Source organism: Dipodomys spectabilis, unplaced genomic scaffold, assembly GCF_019054845.1.
Source record: "Dipodomys spectabilis isolate Male_0828 unplaced genomic scaffold, ASM1905484v1 ptg000197l, whole genome shotgun sequence".
In the NCBI taxonomy this organism is placed as follows: Eukaryota; Metazoa; Chordata; class Mammalia; order Rodentia; family Heteromyidae; genus Dipodomys; species Dipodomys spectabilis.
The window spans coordinates 6,838,948-6,855,921 of NW_024870874.1; the positions used below are offsets into that span (position 1 = coordinate 6,838,948).

At 38.4% G+C, this 16,974-nt stretch overlaps 1 protein-coding gene across 2 annotated transcripts; it reads left to right on the forward strand.

Annotated features, from left to right (window-relative positions):
• Positions 1–201: 201 nt before the first annotated feature.
• On the forward strand, positions 202–6,959 carry Cav2 (caveolin 2). 2 transcript variants are annotated; one of them, XM_042695986.1, is made up of 4 exons: positions 202–418; positions 773–960; positions 6,363–6,532; positions 6,572–6,959. In XM_042695986.1, exons 1-3 carry the CDS (start codon positions 269–271, stop codon positions 6,511–6,513), a joined length of 489 nt encoding a protein of 162 aa, XP_042551920.1. In that variant the 5' UTR covers positions 202–268; the 3' UTR covers positions 6,514–6,532; positions 6,572–6,959. The 2 variants fall into 2 exon arrangements, with proteins under 2 accessions (XP_042551920.1, XP_042551919.1); XM_042695985.1 differs by having other exon boundaries at positions 6,363–6,959.
• The last annotated feature ends 10,015 nt before the right edge of the window (positions 6,960–16,974 follow it).

Sequence of the window (16,974 nt, forward strand, 5' to 3'; positions counted from 1 at the left end):
AAGGCAGGGACGTGACTCATCGAGTGTTTCCCCCCCACGCACACTGGACCGGACACAGCCGGAGAAGGTGTCCTCCCAGCCCCCAGGCCTGGCAGGGTGGGTGGGGCGGGGCTCGGGAGCGGGAACCGGCAGCGGGAAGCGGCCGCCGCCCGCCCCGGCTGCTGCGCGCGGGGCAAGGCGAGGCCAGGCGGGGCGGGGCGGGGCTGGGCAGGCCTGGAAGGGGAGGCCGCTCGGGCCCTCGCCGCAGCCGCCGCGCACCGACAGCGAGATGGGACTGGAGACCGAGAAGGCCGACGTGCAGCTCTTCATGGACGACGACGCCTACAGCCGCCACAGCGGCGTCGACTACGCCGATCCCGAGAAGTTCGTGGACTCGGGCTACGATCGGGATCCCCACCGGCTCAACTCTCATCTCCAGGTGAAGCTCAAGGCGGGCGGTAACCTGGGCGGGTTGGTGCCCGCCCCTGACGCGGGCTGCGGACGGACATCCTCTACCCCTCCTCTCCACCCACTCCCCATCCCCGGGTAGTCCAGGACCCCGACAGTGCCCGTGTCACACCAGTACCAGGCTCCCTGCCCAGGCAGGAATTCCTAGCCATCTTCCTGTGCGCCCACCGTGACACTGTGCAAAACGGGGGACACTAACCACTAGCCACCTTCTTCGTGGTTGCTCTCCCTGATTCCTGGGGGGGAGGGAGAGGAGGAGGATGCGGGGGAGGGGTGACCACTGGGGTGACAGCTGGCTTGGGTCCCTGCGTCTTGTCTCCTGCAGCTGGGCTTTGAAGACGTGATTGCAGAGCCAGCAACTACGCACTCCTTTGACAAAGTGTGGGTCTGCAGCCATGCCCTCTTTGAAGTCAGCAAATACGTGCTCTACAAGTTCCTGACCGTGTTCCTGGCCATCCCCTTGGCCTTCGCTGCGGGAATTCTCTTCGCCACCCTCAGCTGTCTGCACATCTGGTAAGAAGGGAGTGGGGCACACTGGGGGTCCAAAGTAGACTTTTTTTTTTTCTTTCCACCTGCCCTTCCCTTCCTTTCTCCCAGGAAAGACCATGCATCAGCTCAGCCTTGAAAGGCTTTTTGCTTTCTTTGCACTACTAGTTTGACTTAAGAGATGAAACAGAAGGAAGAATGCCTCTCTCTCCTGGGTGTGATTTTTCCCTCCCTTACAGAAGGCTGAGTTGAGTGGAGAGCAAAGGTGGGAACCTGGAAGCTTGCTGTTTGCCACAGGCTGCTCCCTCCAAGGCCCTGTTAAGACTTGTGCCTGTGGTTCCGGGCAGGGCTCTTCATTCATTGCCTTCGGTTTAGTCACCACCTGTGTTTGGGTAAAAACAAAAGCGATCTCTGAGCAGGATGCCATCAGCAATATGATTGGGCAGGGATGTCAGGCCTGGGGAAGCAGCGCTGGGGGGGGGGGGGGGGGGAGGGGTGCAGTTCCACTGCTGGCAAAACGCGAGGAAGGATGAGAAGGTGCAGTCAAGGGGAAGGGCACCCAAGGGGCATGAATGAAAACTCCACGTGCCTAAGAATAAATGAACTTTGCACCCATGATCCACAAATAAGAATTGCATCTAGTTAAAAGGAGAAGAAGCAGAGCAACCCACTGAATGGATGTTTTATTCACATCCTAAGACTTTGGAGGCTGGGCATGGTGGTATGTACCTGTAAATCCCAGTACTTGGGAATCTGAGGCAAGATTCAGAGTTTTGGGACAGCCTGGGCTGCCTAGTGAGAACATGTGCCCCTGGAAATAAGACAAAACAAAATTGGGAACAATTTTAAACACTTTTAAATGCTACAACTAATTCTACCAAGAAGACTTACTGCTATATTAACGAATATTCTCTTTAAGCCATTAGTGGCAGTGCACACCTGTAATCCCAGCTATGTGGATAATGAAGACAGGAAGATCATGATTAGAAGTCAGATGGAACAAAATTTAGCCACACTGTCTCACAAATAAGCCAGATGCTCTGTTATATGATTGCGATCCCAGTAATTTGAGAAGCAGAGGGAGGAGGATTGAAGTTGGAAGCCAAGCAGAGCAAATATCACCTCCAGACCTTATCTGAAGAACAAACTGAAAGCAAAACCCTGGGAGTATACTCAAGTGGTAGAGCACTTGTCTTACCCGGAGGCCCTGAATTCAAACCCTGGAAGGGAGGTGGACAGGATATCCACTTTATTCTGACAGGAAGAATCATCCTTCATTTGACAAAAGCTGTCAAACTCGTGCCTCAGGGTGGTCCAAGGTGAAATGCATGGTCCTAGACTCCTCCACATTATTCTGAATCACTTCATATGATTTGCCACACCCCCAGTACCTGCTCAGTGTTCAGTTAGAAGTTACCAAGTCATTCTTCATTCCATACCATGTCTGGCTTAATTTCCTCAGTTGTTTATCTCTGTAGTTATTTCTATACCCTAGAACTATTGAGTGCTTAGTTTTTTCTAGATACTGGACTTGAGATTCTTCTTCCATTTACCCACGATAATTGGGGCAGTGTTGGTTGGGTCCAGAAGTTCAAAATGAAAATATACCATTAACTCTAAAGGAAAAGAAAGGAGAGCAGGGAAGAATTCATGGGAAAGAAGTCTATCAAATGCTTGTAAGAGATAAATAAATATCCACTGGATGGAGAAAGAATAAACAAAGAATGCAGATTTGATCATTGAAAGTTGTTAAACAACTGTGTGGAAAGTATGGAAAGATTGGCAGATAAATGAAAAATAATCTGTATCTTTATGCATGTATAAATTCATAAAGGCCAGAGGTGTGTCAAATATACTGACTACATGCACACACACAGTGATGTTGTTATAGGTGCCTAAATTAGCACATAAAGCTTCAGACTCCTCATTAACTACATCTAGTCTTCTTAACCTCTATGGGAGGTTTTTTTTATTTATTTGTTTGTTTGTTTGTTTGTTTGTTTTTGTCGGTTGTGGGACCTGAACTCCAGGCCTGGGTGCTGTCCCTCAGCTCTTTAGCTCAAGGCTAGTGCTCTACCACTTCAGCTACAGTGCCACTTCTGCTTTTTTCTGTTTATGTGGTGCTGAGGAATCAAATCCAAGGCCTCATGCATGCAAGGCAAGCGCTCTACCACTGAGCCACCTTCCCAGCCCCTTTATTGGAGGTTTTTCACTTTCAAAACTAAGTGGCATAGAGTGTATACGAAATGCTACTTGAGAAGCAGAGAATACCATGTTTAGAGTCAACAAAGCTATGCTTTCCTGAAGCTTTTGTGGAAGAGTTGGAAAAAAGTAAGTTTTCAATTACTAATGATGCTTTTCTTCACCTGGCTCTCTGGAAAAAAGGAGGGGCTTTGTGTGTAGGCTTTCATTGGTGAGTCATCAGCCCACTGCCTTTTTAGCCACAGAAAATGTATTATTTAACTTCAGCTTGTTTGTCACATAGCACACACATGGGACATTAATATTTAAGTGCTGTATATTTGTCACCAGGAAAGTATGATTGCAAGTTCAGGAATAATTTTAAAACTAGGGTACTCAGATATTCGTTTATACCTTTATAAAATAGATTTACCACTTATTGGATTACATTCCCCTGAAATATAACTAGATCAAAGACAAACCTTATAAAAGGACAAACCTTTTTAAATAACTTTGGTTTTCTTTTAAAAATTTTTTCTATATTTTTATTTTTTAATTTTTTGGTCTGTCGTGGGGCTTGAACTCTTGGCCTGGGTGTTGTCTCTCAGCTCTTCAGCTCAAGGCTAGCACTCTACCACTTAGCTACAGCGCCACCGCCACTTCCGGTTTTCTGGTGGTTTATTGAAGATTAGAGTCTCACAGACTTTCCTGCCCGGGCTGGCTTTGACCTGAGATCCTTAAATCTCAGCCACCTGAGTAGCTAGGATTACAGATGTGAGCCACTGGCCCCCGGCTTGTTCTATATTTTTTAAATAGTATTTATTGTTCTACCAAGAAGTTAGTGATAAGTAAAGGTAACCATACACAATAAGGAAATCTTGAACTAAGTCACAGTTTCACCACACATTTAAGTTTAGATAGCTAGAAATATAGATGGACGGACAGAGAGAGACAGAGAGAGAGAGAGAGAGAGAGAGAGAGAGAGAGAGAGAGAGAGAGAGAGAGAGATCTTTCTTTAACATGGAACCTGACTAAGTTTCCCAGGCTGGCCCTCAGCTTCAGGGTTCAAGCAATCCTTCTGCCTCAGGCTCCCAAGTAGCTGGGACTGAAAGTATGGAATATTATACATAGCCTGATTTTATACTCTTTAAACAAATAAATGCAACAAAAATAAAAAGCAGAATTTGGTTCCCTAGGGCAGAAGTGCTGGTCATTACAGACCAAGATATCAGTTTGACTCAATGCCACAGTCAGATGCAAATAGCTTCCATTTGGCAAATGAGGCCACTGGCTATAAGTGAGCTATAACCACAGAAATGTGAATGAGACATCTGTCTTATTTTTACTGGGATGCAATGAGAAAAGATGTCCGATTGATAGGAATGTAGTAGCAATCTCATTTGTAGAAGATGCTTTTAATATAGCAAATTTCTTATAACAATGAAATCAGAATAATGCAAAGCTAACTAAAGAATCTCTGACCTAGAGCTAAATTATCCACTAGAGGAAAAGATAATTTTGTGCATTATAAATTTTGCATAAAGAGCTTCAACCAAATTTTGAGTTACTCCAAATTATGTAGTTTTAGAAGATAAACCATGCAATATTGAAAACATAATTTAAGTTTGATATTCACAGATTCTCTGAGCCAAAATGAAATAATACAAACCTAAAGAAAATAAAATGTGTTCATCATAACCCATGAACTACAATCCTCAAATGTGGACAACTGTTTTCTGCTTAACTGGCAAGTCAACTTTGACAAGTGCTTAAGTCCCCTTAGGTGGAGATTTGGGGAGTTATGGGGACAGAAAAAATCCTAACTTAGAGAAGAGTGGGAGGTGCATTGTAAGTGAAGTAGACTTGGTTAGGAACCTTTTTGAACTAAACTTCAGTCTTTTAATGCATCAATTTGAAGATAACTGTTTTCATTAATATTCAGACTTTAAATTAGGCCTGTTTTATTGCTCATTATTTGACATCATCCTGTGGACATTTCAAGGATGAGTAATAAGTGTTGGCCCTAATAATTATTGTCTGTAAAATTTCCTGTTTTCACTTTAATTCATAGCAATATGTCAAAGGCCACAGGTCAATTGAGACATAAAGTGATAAGAAATCAAAAGTTGCCATTGTTCAACTGGTTAGCTACTCAACTGGTTAGCCTGAAGCAGCCCATAATTGTGTATCTTATAAAATTGCTTCAAGTATTTAGCACTTGGAAAAACCACAAGATAAATATAGTCTGCATAGATAGGCAATATATATAATTCAGTGGGCTAAAAAATATATCAGCCAATCAGCCAATTAGACTGATTGAGCTAACTACTGCAGACCTTTATTTACATTTTAATCACAAGCCAAGAAAGTCACTCTCACCCCTTGGCGCCCATCCAGGTAACAATAAAGATCCCATTGAGACCACCAGCAATGCCTAAGAATTCACAAACCTCCTCCTTGATCAAAAAGAACTACAACAAGAGAGAACATTGTTCAGAGGATCACATACAAACTTCAGCAACCTGGGGAATATAAGAATGTGCAGTTTTCTTAAGAAAAGGCATACCAAAAATCATTTGAGGAGAGACTGCCTGTTATTTGTCTAAGAATCAGAATACCACTTGCGGAGCTCCTTATATTGTATCACACATCCCTTCTCAGGGTGAATAATTACTATACAAATTAAAGCATAAGAAACAAAGAAAACATGACAGAATTGTAACTTCATTTGCACTCGGATATTTATTTAAGATCAAGTTCACTTGAAGATCTTCTCTGGACAGAAATGTAAGCATCCGTTTACGATACTTGTTGGTAAACTAGAAGATAAAGATGTTTGTTTCAATACTAAAGAAGTTTAAGGAAGTCAAGGGAAGGCATGTGGAGAGAGGTAACACACATGGCAGCCAGGAAGTGGAACCTTAGGGAAATATGTACAATTAGGCAGGTTAATGTCTATTGGCAGAGGTATATAAGTAAATATGCTGTTTTTTTACTTTTTGTTTTATCATTTCTGATAGCATTCCACCAGTACAAAGAATATTATTATTTATTATTTCTATGTTTACTTGTTTATAAACCAATATATCTTTTGTGTTTCTTATTATTCTGGTCATTTTCTATGTGTGTTCACTGTTCAATCAAATTTAAACTTATTAAATCATTATTGAATCTTTTAATTCATGTGCAAGAGTCTGGAGCTCATTTGGTAATACTAACAATCCTTTCACATTGTTCTTCCATTCCAGGATTTTAATGCCTTTTGTAAAGACATGCCTCATGGTCCTGCCTTCAGTGCAAACAATATGGAAGAGTCTGACAGATATTGTCATTGGCCCATTGTGTGCCAGCGTGGGGAGAAGCTTCTCTTCTGTCAACTTGCAAGTGAGCCATGACTGAATGCTTAGAACCCAGATCCAGAGACTTGGATATTGTACCTTTGCTGTTATAAGACTAAAGCACTACTGTTCTGTTCTTTCCCCAATTGTCTTAATTAAGAAAATTATGATGGTTATCTATATTTACAAATGTTTATGGTAAGATCTTTTCAAATAATATTTTCCAATTAATAGCCTAGGGCTTTATATTTCATTTTCATAAACAGAATTATACAGTAGGCTGACAACAGTTAATTTTAAAGGCAGGCAGACAAGTTTGCTTTACTACAAAAGTATACCTTTAGGGTTGGGGCATTGCTGAAATGGGAATAGCTGTCTTGCAAGCACAAAGACCAGCACCACAAAAGAAGTAAGAATTTTAAACTAATGAGTTGATAATGATCAGAGTGTTCCTTCAAGAATACTGTAGGGCTGGGAAGCTGGCTCAGTGGTAGAGCGCTTGCCTTGCATGCATGAGGCCTTGGGTTCAATTCCTCAGCACCACATAAGCAAAAAGTATAAAGCTGGAAGTGGCACTGTGGCTCAAGTGGTAGAGTGCTAGCCTTGAGCTGAAGAGCTGAGGGACAGTGCCCAGGCCCAGAGTTCAGGCCCCACGACCGGACCCTCCCCGCCCCCCCCCCCCGCACTCCCCCCCTCTGCCGAAGAAAAGAATACTGTAATAGTTTTGTGCAGAATTGCTTATAATACTATGGAATTTATTGTTTTCTTTTACTCAGAAGTAATACTTCTAAAATTCCTTATACAGATATGAGTGTAGGAATAACTAGAGACAAATGATATCAAGATTCTAGATACTGAAGTATCAAAGCACACAATGATGATAGCAACAAGGTAATATAATAAGAATGAATAAATGTGAAGATAGATGAAGAAAATATGCTCTTTTAAGATATTGTACGCCTTCAGGTCTATTTAACAAGATGTTTCCATTTACTGTATATTTTGTACTTAATATAAATGTTTTGCTCATCAAATTTCTTTGAAGCATTTTCATTGTATTTACAGCTGTGTCGAACTAATATATAGAATAAGTAAATGTATCTCTTACCACATAATTCCACTGTTAAGGGTGAGGTTGTACTACCTTGACTAGGTAAATATTAACATAGTTTCTTGGGGGGAATGAAATTCTGAAATGTTTTATGATTCATATTTATTGGCTGTGATATAATTCATACCTGGTTGGTATTTTGTCTAGGAGATGCTTTCTGTCTTGCAATTAGTAACTGAATCTATTTTCTACATTCCTAGGGTTGTTTCACTTTACTTTCAAGTAATATTGGTGCTATTTAATAACATTTTATAGTAAAGGTTATTTCTGACACTTAAATACCTATTTTGACTACAATTATTCATATATAGGCACTGAAAGGATAGTTATCAATTTTGAGGGTCCATGATTCTGAGCTACTGAATTACATGCATACATTAAAAACTAACAGCTGTGAAATTTTAAGATATTCTAATATGGATTATAACACCATGCAGCTATTCTTCTCATTTTTGAGCAGTAAAATCTTCCTTTAGTGGTATTGGTTACTGGCTTTAAAAATCTCATCATTCCAAAATGATAGGCATATAAAAGATTGCCTACAATTTAAGTTGCTACTACAATTTATATATCTTAAAAGAACTCAATCAGGTATTGGTGAGTCTTGCCTGTAATCCTACCTACTTAGGATGCTGATATCTGAGTATAGTGGTTCAAAATTAGCCTGAGCATACAAACCCCCAAGAGATTCTGAGCTCTAATTAACCAGCAAAAGCCAGAGTGGAGGTGTGGATCAAGTGGTAGAACACCATCTGTGAGTGGAAAAGAGCCAAGCAAGATCATGTCCAGAGCTCAAGACCAGTACAGGCACACAAAAAGTGCTCATGCTTCAAAATTGCCATCAGAATCTGAGTCAATATTTCTTTGAATATCCTCAAAACACAAATCTTTATTCAATGAAGATTACTGTAATTTTTTTTCAAGATTGCCAGTCCTGCTGAATACAGAAATGATTGAACTGGAACACTGTTGGGGGCTAAGTCAAGAGAATAATTAAAGTAGGCAACTCATATCCTTTTGAATAATCAAAAAAATTTACAAAACTGCAGCATCCTTTGAAAACACACGATCATTGCCTTAAAGCATTACCATTCATTTGTCTATATCCATTTTATTATGTTAGTTTAAAAGGCCATTGGTCTCATGACTTTATAGCTATGTTTTTATGACTTTAGAGTCATATATTTAAAGTGTTTCTTAAACATTTGATTATGTTTATTAGCTATTTGATTAATCATATTTGATTAATAAAATGTCTATTTTAATAAATCATAAGCTTTGCTATTTTCAAATTGATAATACAAGTTTTAAAATCTATACACACATACACATTTTATGTAACAAAACCTTTTAACTTCTAAAATGTATGATTTCCTTATTTCTTGAGTAGTATTGATTACTTTCAAAATGAATTTTTATTGATATTTTCATGACTTAATCTAATTTTAAAGATTCAGCTTTTGTATACAATGGGTAGTTTTTTATGCAAATATTTTGTTTCTTTTATTTGAGCAAGATGTAGTAGGAGGCAAAAAGACTTTCATAGAATTCAAAATAAACATTCTAAAATTTCATAAATGTGTTCATTGCTTTTATTATATTTTGTCCTATCTATGTTTTTGAATGGAGAGTGCTATCTTTAAGGAGTTGTCATTTAACAAATCACTTTATCAATACAATGTCACCCCTTGATCAATGTCACCCTTTCCTACTGCTTATTTTATGAATTCCCAAATTGACCAGTAATAATCTTTTCAAACAAATTGGAACTTATTAAAAACTTATTTATTATTTTTATTTACATTTTATTATTTAGCAATATATTTGCAAAAAAGATTAAAAAAATCAGAATAACAATTTTATTTTTATGTTTCTAGCACTTTAAGAGAATCCACATAAATTTTTCTACTATTTGATGAATAGTATGAAGTAGCTTCTTCCAAAAATCACCATGCTTCAACTTCTTTGGAGTTTCTTCTTGCTAATACTAAGTAAACTGAAATTTCTGTTTTTAGTTTTCAAAATGAAAGTAATAACACTATAAATCACATGCACTTAGATAATTGAACGTTAAAACAAAACTAAAGTCTGACATTATTTTAAGAATGTGAAGAAGTTGCTGATATTGGCCTAGATCTTTTTGTGGAAAATTAATCTAGGAAATGACCAATCCTTAATAAATAAAAAAGCAGGTGTTTGGATTTTAAAAATGTTCTTTACAGCTTCCAAGAACATACGAAGTCTCTCTTTTACACAGCCATCCACATCCCTTCATTTCCTTATCTTTCTTGGAAAGTTGTCAGATGGTAGTGAGAAGAGCCCTCCCTGGAAGCCAGGTGTCCAGATTCCAACTTCACTTAAGCAATTACTGGAGATTTTCTTCCCTGGGTGTCCATATTTTTATATCTACTGAAAGCTCTGGACTAGAAGATCTCTCAATATCTTCCTACATCATTGTTTCCTATGACTTCAGTGGAGTAAGGTTCTAGTGTTCTGTCTGCCGACCAATCTAGCCATTTGGAACCTTTTAAAAATCAGTGAACTTCCTGTCATTGATAGGGTTGACAGACTAAGAATGTGCTAAATAATGAATGTACTTTTTACTCTTCTAGATTGTTATCATGCATACATTGTACATAATTCTTCATAACAGGAATTCCTAGATTTTCATCAGTTCTAATGTTATTATATTTCTATAAAAATAATGTTGCTATATGCTTTAAATTAATTTCAATTAATTTATCTATAAAGATTTTCTGTAACAAATAATAATTACTGGTATACCACTGTTATGGCTTAGATTTGGGGTGAGATGTGGTAGTGGGCTCAAGAGCAAACCTAAGGCCTTATGCATACCAGTAAATGCTCTATTGCTGACCTACATACAGCCCCTCCTGCAATTTGCATCTTAAATCTCTCCCAAAGGTTACAGACTTGTGGTGCTACTGGGAGGTGATAGAACCTTTAGCAACTGGGACTTCACTGGAAAAGGTCAAATCACTAGGGGTGTGGCTATGAAAGAAATACTGAGACTCCAGCCCTCCATTTTCTCTATTTGTCTCCTGGTTACCATGAGGTAAACAGTTTCTTTTACCATATGCATCCACTGTGATGTTCTGCCTCACCACTCAATAGAGTCAAGTGATCATGGACTGAAACCTCTGAAACTCTGTGCTCAAATTAACCTTTCTGACTCCAAGTTGAGTGTCTCAGGCATTTGGTTACAGCATGAAAGAAGCTGACTAACCAATGCCTGCCCTGTTCCTATCATCAGCTCCAGCTTCTCTATTTGCCAAAGCCTCCTTACTGGCCTCATTCCCTGCCTTCATCATGATCTTTTTCTTTTTAGGAAAATGAACCAGCATCTGAATTTTGTCAGACCATTGTCACCTGCAGCAGCAATTCTCTGTGGCCTCACTGAAAAATCCTATTCTCCGCCCCTAAGTAAATACCCCTCCCTTTCCCTTGTCTGAAAATCTTCTCCTCAGAGCTCCTTCTCCTATTTTCCAAACTGCTCAACATTAAGTGTCTTTTTGTGTCTCAATATGAAATCATATGCAAGTCTCTATGATCGGTTATCACTCTATGAAACTAACCCTGTTAACTAAATTCCATTAGACTGCTAGTCATGCTTTTGAAATCCTAAAGCATGTCTCTATCTTTGCTTCCCTAAAATCCTGAAGTGATGCCCAGTATATCACGGACTCAGTCAATATGAAAATATTGTAAACTAAATGAATACATGAATAAATAACAGAAAAAAACTTGATATGATACTCTGATTTCATTTGTTTTTCTTTAGCAAAAGGAATGTGAAATATACTCATCTCCATGAAATTTTACTTCTCACCATTTTCCCACATATAAATTACTGAGTCAGGAAAATTAACAAGTTTGTAATACGCACCGAGCATATCCCAGCCTTTGGGGCATAATGTCTATCTGTAGTCTGCATTCTCTTACCTGAAACTTACTTTCAAATCAGCAAGAATATGAAACCTTAACATTTCAAGAGTTGCTTGGATCTCTGTTCACATGTGGAATATTTAATCTCCCGAGAGGAAATGAGTTACTTCAGTGCCTATGGACATAAAATTCTACCTGTGCTAGGTAGAGGAGAGGTGTGAAATGCATTGAAATAACTGGCTTTTATACCTTTATTTAAAGATGACCAGAAGTTATCATGAATACCAATTACAGTCTCAAATCATTAGGTGTTTAATATTTTATTTGGTTAATACTCATGAGTTCTTTTAATTTACAAAAAGAAAAATCCATTGTCATCTACTTGCCCTTGAGCATTTCCAAGGTCTAATAAGGGGTTTTATGGAAAATTCAAAGCTTCCATGCAATTTTTCTTTAAACCACAACAAGGAGAAAGAAATGTGTTTTATCATCATCATATATTGTTCATTGTAATGGTCCAGAAATGCTAACGCCTTCCAAAGATAGTATAACTTTAAGTCCTTACTCTAATTATTGAGTCTTTGATTTGACAATATAGGTTTGCATTTCATGGCATAGAAATTTCTTCATTTCCTTAGGGAAACTATGGTATATGAAATAGCTCAAAGTTGCAAATATCACTTGTGAATGATATGACAATTTAAGGACTGTTTGTAGTATATTCAAAGACTACCTTGAATCTGTAGTTGGAACCTATGTATTTTAACTTAGTATGTTTTAAAAAGCTGCCAGATTAAACTAAAATCATTTTAGTTAATATTATAATCAGTTCAAACACTAACTAGAAACATAAAACACAAATGATTTCTACATACAATAAATTGAACTGTAAAAGTAATTTGTGTGTGAAAAGGGCTTTTATTTTAAAGGAAGTAAGGAAGAAAGGGGGGATGGAGGGAAGGAGGGAAGAAGAGGGGAAGAATGGAAAGAAGAAAGAAAGAGAGAGAAGGAGGAAGGGAGGAAGGAAAAGAGAGAAGGAAAGAAGGAAAGAAGGAAGGAAGGAAGGAAGGAAGGAAGGAAGGAAGGAAGAAAGAAAGAAAGGAAAAAGTTCCTCATTTGAAAACATACTTACATTTTTACTACTCTTTTTCCCACTTGGAAATATACAATACTGAAACATTGTTTCAATAAAGTTTTACATTTTAGAAAATGCTATCCATAGATTATTCTATTTGAATCTCAGTATGTATTAAATAACAACAGAGAAGTCATACAGATAATGGCCCAATTTCATTAGCCTGTAACTTTTTCACTGTAGAATGTTTTCACAGTATAACAAAAGTTTATAGAATTTTTACAGGGTTACATACTACTTTTAAGAAAACAAAATATACTATTTTTAAGAAAACAAAACTAAGTGGAACTTAACCACTTAACGACTGCTACTGTGTGGAATCACAAATCAAGATTTGGTGTATTTCTTCCCTTCTAGTACATCGGTATATGCAGGGCAGCTGATAAACAAGGAGCACAGGATATATATGGGTGTATACTGAGTCTTTGGCCTACACGTTTTAAGTATGAAAATAGTGTTGAGTCCTGTTATCTGCTTATTCCAAAGTCTTCTTCCACTCTCAAATAGCAAAATGAACATTTGTTTATTCAAGGATTACTTTTGTTTCAAAATCATTTTTGTACCACTCTCCAGTTTCTTTCTTTGATTTGCATCTGAAATGTAACAAGAGAAATGTCACACACAGACACACACTCCCTCATGCATTAAAAGTACAAAATACATGGGGGGGTCACACTCAATTGCTTAGCAGCCATCTTTTCCTTTTTGTGAACGGATTTCTATGTGGAATTTCAAACATCTCATAAGGAATTTATGTATGGGGTTCCTTGACCACCATATGAATCACCAGACACAGATTAAGAGAGAGGCCAGAGAGGCCACCAAGAGGAAAGCTGGCACAGAAAAGAGCAAATAGATGACTCCAATGGTGTAACATCTACCCTTCACAGTTTTGCTTTTGGTCCAGACACTCCTGTGTTAAATTCCTGCAGCAAGAGTCAATGCAAATGAACAAGGATGGAGAGTGAAGTATGCAAAGTAAGCCAAAGTCTTTTTTTTTCTCTACAAAGTAAAATTGTTTTTCTTATTGAATGACAAAAAAAAAGCTCTGGAAGGGGCCATGAAGTCTCTGCAGGAGCCGTGTACCCTAAAAAGAGTGCAGTAAGCAAACCTGAACGTAAAATCCAAACTGTAACTGTGACCACCTGTGTCTCTTTCACCTTTCCCTGCTCTGCTACTGATGGCTGCTGTGTGTCTGTGGCAAAGAAAGGAGACCACAGAGCAGACAGAGAATCAGAGGACACCACTTCAACAATTAGCCAAAAATAGGACAGGGACACCTATCGGCCTGCACTTGGACGTGTTAGGTCACTCTGATTGTTTGCACGGCTGGAGAAGTCATTTTGCCATTATAGGAAAAGGTGGGGAGTTGATGAGAGAAAGGAAGAGACATGACTCAGAGTGGGAAACAGCACGTAGCCAAGGGCAAATATTTCTCTCCTATATAAATGGATCAGGAAGAGATGAGAGCAACAGGTCATCTCTGGAGCATTCTTTTCTTTCCCTGCCTCCCAGCCACTTGTCACTGAGCACCAACCAGCAACAAAAGGGGAGAGAAGGGCAGTGAGCAGGCCCTGCTTCTCTAACTGAATAGCACTGTCAGTTCTAGCCAGCTGCTGCCTCAGCTAACTGGGACAGCGAAACAAGGAGTCAATTTGCAGAGATGAACACAACATTTCTCAGGGAGGCAAGCAGTAAAGATTAGCATGCTTATTTCACTGAGGACAAAACTGGGTTTTATCCTTTATGTGTTGCATAGCTGGGAAACTTCTGTTCTCAGTGCAAACAACAATAGGAACATCCACACGTTATACTGAGTGGGCACTTAATCTAAAGAGCAGCCTTGTGATGTGACATCTACGGTCCCCATTTTTCAGATGGTGAAACTAACACCCTGGAATTGAGACATTGCCTCCGTCATGCTAGAAGATGTGATTTGAGCTCCGAGATTCTGACATGAAAATTAACACTCTTAATCACTATGGAGATGCCATCTACTTCCCTTCAGATGTTGTGTCACTGTTCTCATGGCTTTTCCTTCCTTTCAGCCAATATTGGCATTTCCATCATCATTCAATCATGTCATTTTTCTGCCCTGAGAAGCATGTTGTTTTAATTTTTCCTCAATAGAGTTAGTTACATGATCTCAGAGGTAAGACCCCCCCAAGAAAGCGGGCACTGCCCCAGTTCTTGTGGGTCACTCACAACTGTAGGTGTGGTTAATGGGAGCATTCAACACCGCTAGGCTCTCCCCTCAGAAGAAGAAATCATCTTGGCTGCTGTCCAGTCTGTAATTCCTGCTTTCACATTCCAAGAGGCTTTCAGTTTATAGAAATGAGAAGAACTGCCAGTTCACTGCAAGCAACTTGGCCAACGTAACCTGTAGGGCTCCCCTTAAAATGATAACGATGCTTCCTTCAATTTGCGTACAAATATGGCTTTAATATTACGTTACTTCCTCTGGTGGAGTTGGGATTCCCTTGAAGTCATCCAGCCTGCCATTCTACTATTCTTCCTATGTTGTTAAAAATTCATTTTTGTATAGTTTGTGAGTTCTTTTTTTTCCCTTAGTTCATATGGTATTCTCTGGGATAACTTCTATCTCTTTAAATACCAGAGGTTTAATGTTTTCCAAATTTGCTACTTCTCAAGGATAACATGCACATGAATTATCTGAGGATTTTGCTAAAATGCTACTTCAGATTTAGTAAATTCATGATTGGTCTTGAGATTCTACATTTTGCTCAAGTTCCCAAATGATGCCCAGGCTGTAAGTCTCTCACCCAGGCTTTGAGTAGTAGAATTCTAAAAATGTAGCTTGCGTGTGACATGGGAGAGGGATGAATAACATGGTTATAGGCAAAGACGACATAATACAAGCAGAGATCATTTGACTGCTTCCACGAAAATGTACTATAGGCTGTTCAAAAGCTATAATCTTCTGTATCTCCTTTAAATCACATTTATATTTCTTCTGATGTAAAGAGTTGATCAAGGCAGCAGTAAGAATGAAATCCCACCCTTCAGTATGTACAAAAACTAATGTCATAATAGCATATTGTGTCTGATATTGGCAAAAAAATAAACATATAATTGTAAAAATCTGTAAAGTTCTCTATGAAGATCAAACCACTTCATGGCCAATATGAAGTTATATATGCGTATGTATGTTTGACTTATATAGTTTATACACAAATGCTCATAAACATATATATATATATACTTTTAAAAGTATATACAATATACACTTTAAAACTTTTGTTGTTATTATAAAGGTGACGTACAAGGGCTTGCAGTTACATAAGTCAGGAAATGAGTACATTTCTTTTTAAACAATGTCACCCTTTCTCTTGCTCTCTCCCAATTTTTCCCTCCCATTCCCTCTCATGAGGTGTATAGTTCATTTACAATATATACGTTTTTAAAAAAATGAAATACCTTGTGATTAAACATCATTGCCCCAAAGGAAGTGGTATAGAGATTGGTTTTCCCCAGGTAAAAGCAACTTCTGGCAAATAGTTTATTTACTAGGGAAAACACCAAAAGGAAAGAGAGTTTCCTTTGTTAAATAATAGAGCTCTGACATAAAACCAGCTGGGTTACAAAACAAAGAGCTTCTGTAGAGGTCTCCTCCCAAATATTTACATTAGCTTTAGAAAAATCTGAAAGTTTGATACCTCCTATAAGTGGGTGGGTGGTGGTAATTAAGAGCTAATATCACTTTTACTCTTTATCATTTCATTGTAGTCATAATTGAATTTTTAAGTTAATTCTTTATTTTTAAAAAGTGTGTACTTCTCTAGAAGACTATTAAAAATCTCTGCTAGCATATAAAAAGGTATAAATTATATTACTTCATATAGTACTTTACATTTTGTTATACTGTTAGGTTTGAGAGAGAGAGCTGTATGTAGGATAATGTCATTTTCCAAAGGCTAGCCATCGTTTGTTTCACTTGACACAAAGAAATGTAGTTTATTGTTCCATATCTAAATATGCTACATCTCTCAACCAGATATAACATGGTAACTTGCTTTACCATATGACTTCAATTTTTCTGAATTTTTCTATACCCATTATTTACCTAGAGTAATTATTATCAATCTTAGACAAGCAGAACTATATATTATTTTTGCTTTTACTATTGCTATAAATCTGCTCAGAAGAGAGAATGAGTCAAGTATGTATGTACTTCTAATTTCACACCTAACTTCAGAATTAGTCTTTGATTATAATAGATTTGGCTCTAAGTTTGGGCCAAGGCTTCATGTCTTAAAAGGTGGTAGGTGCCAGGTGAGCCGGTGGCTCATGACTGTAATCCCAGCTACTCAGGAGGCTGAGATCTGAGGATCAGGGTTCAAAGACAGCCT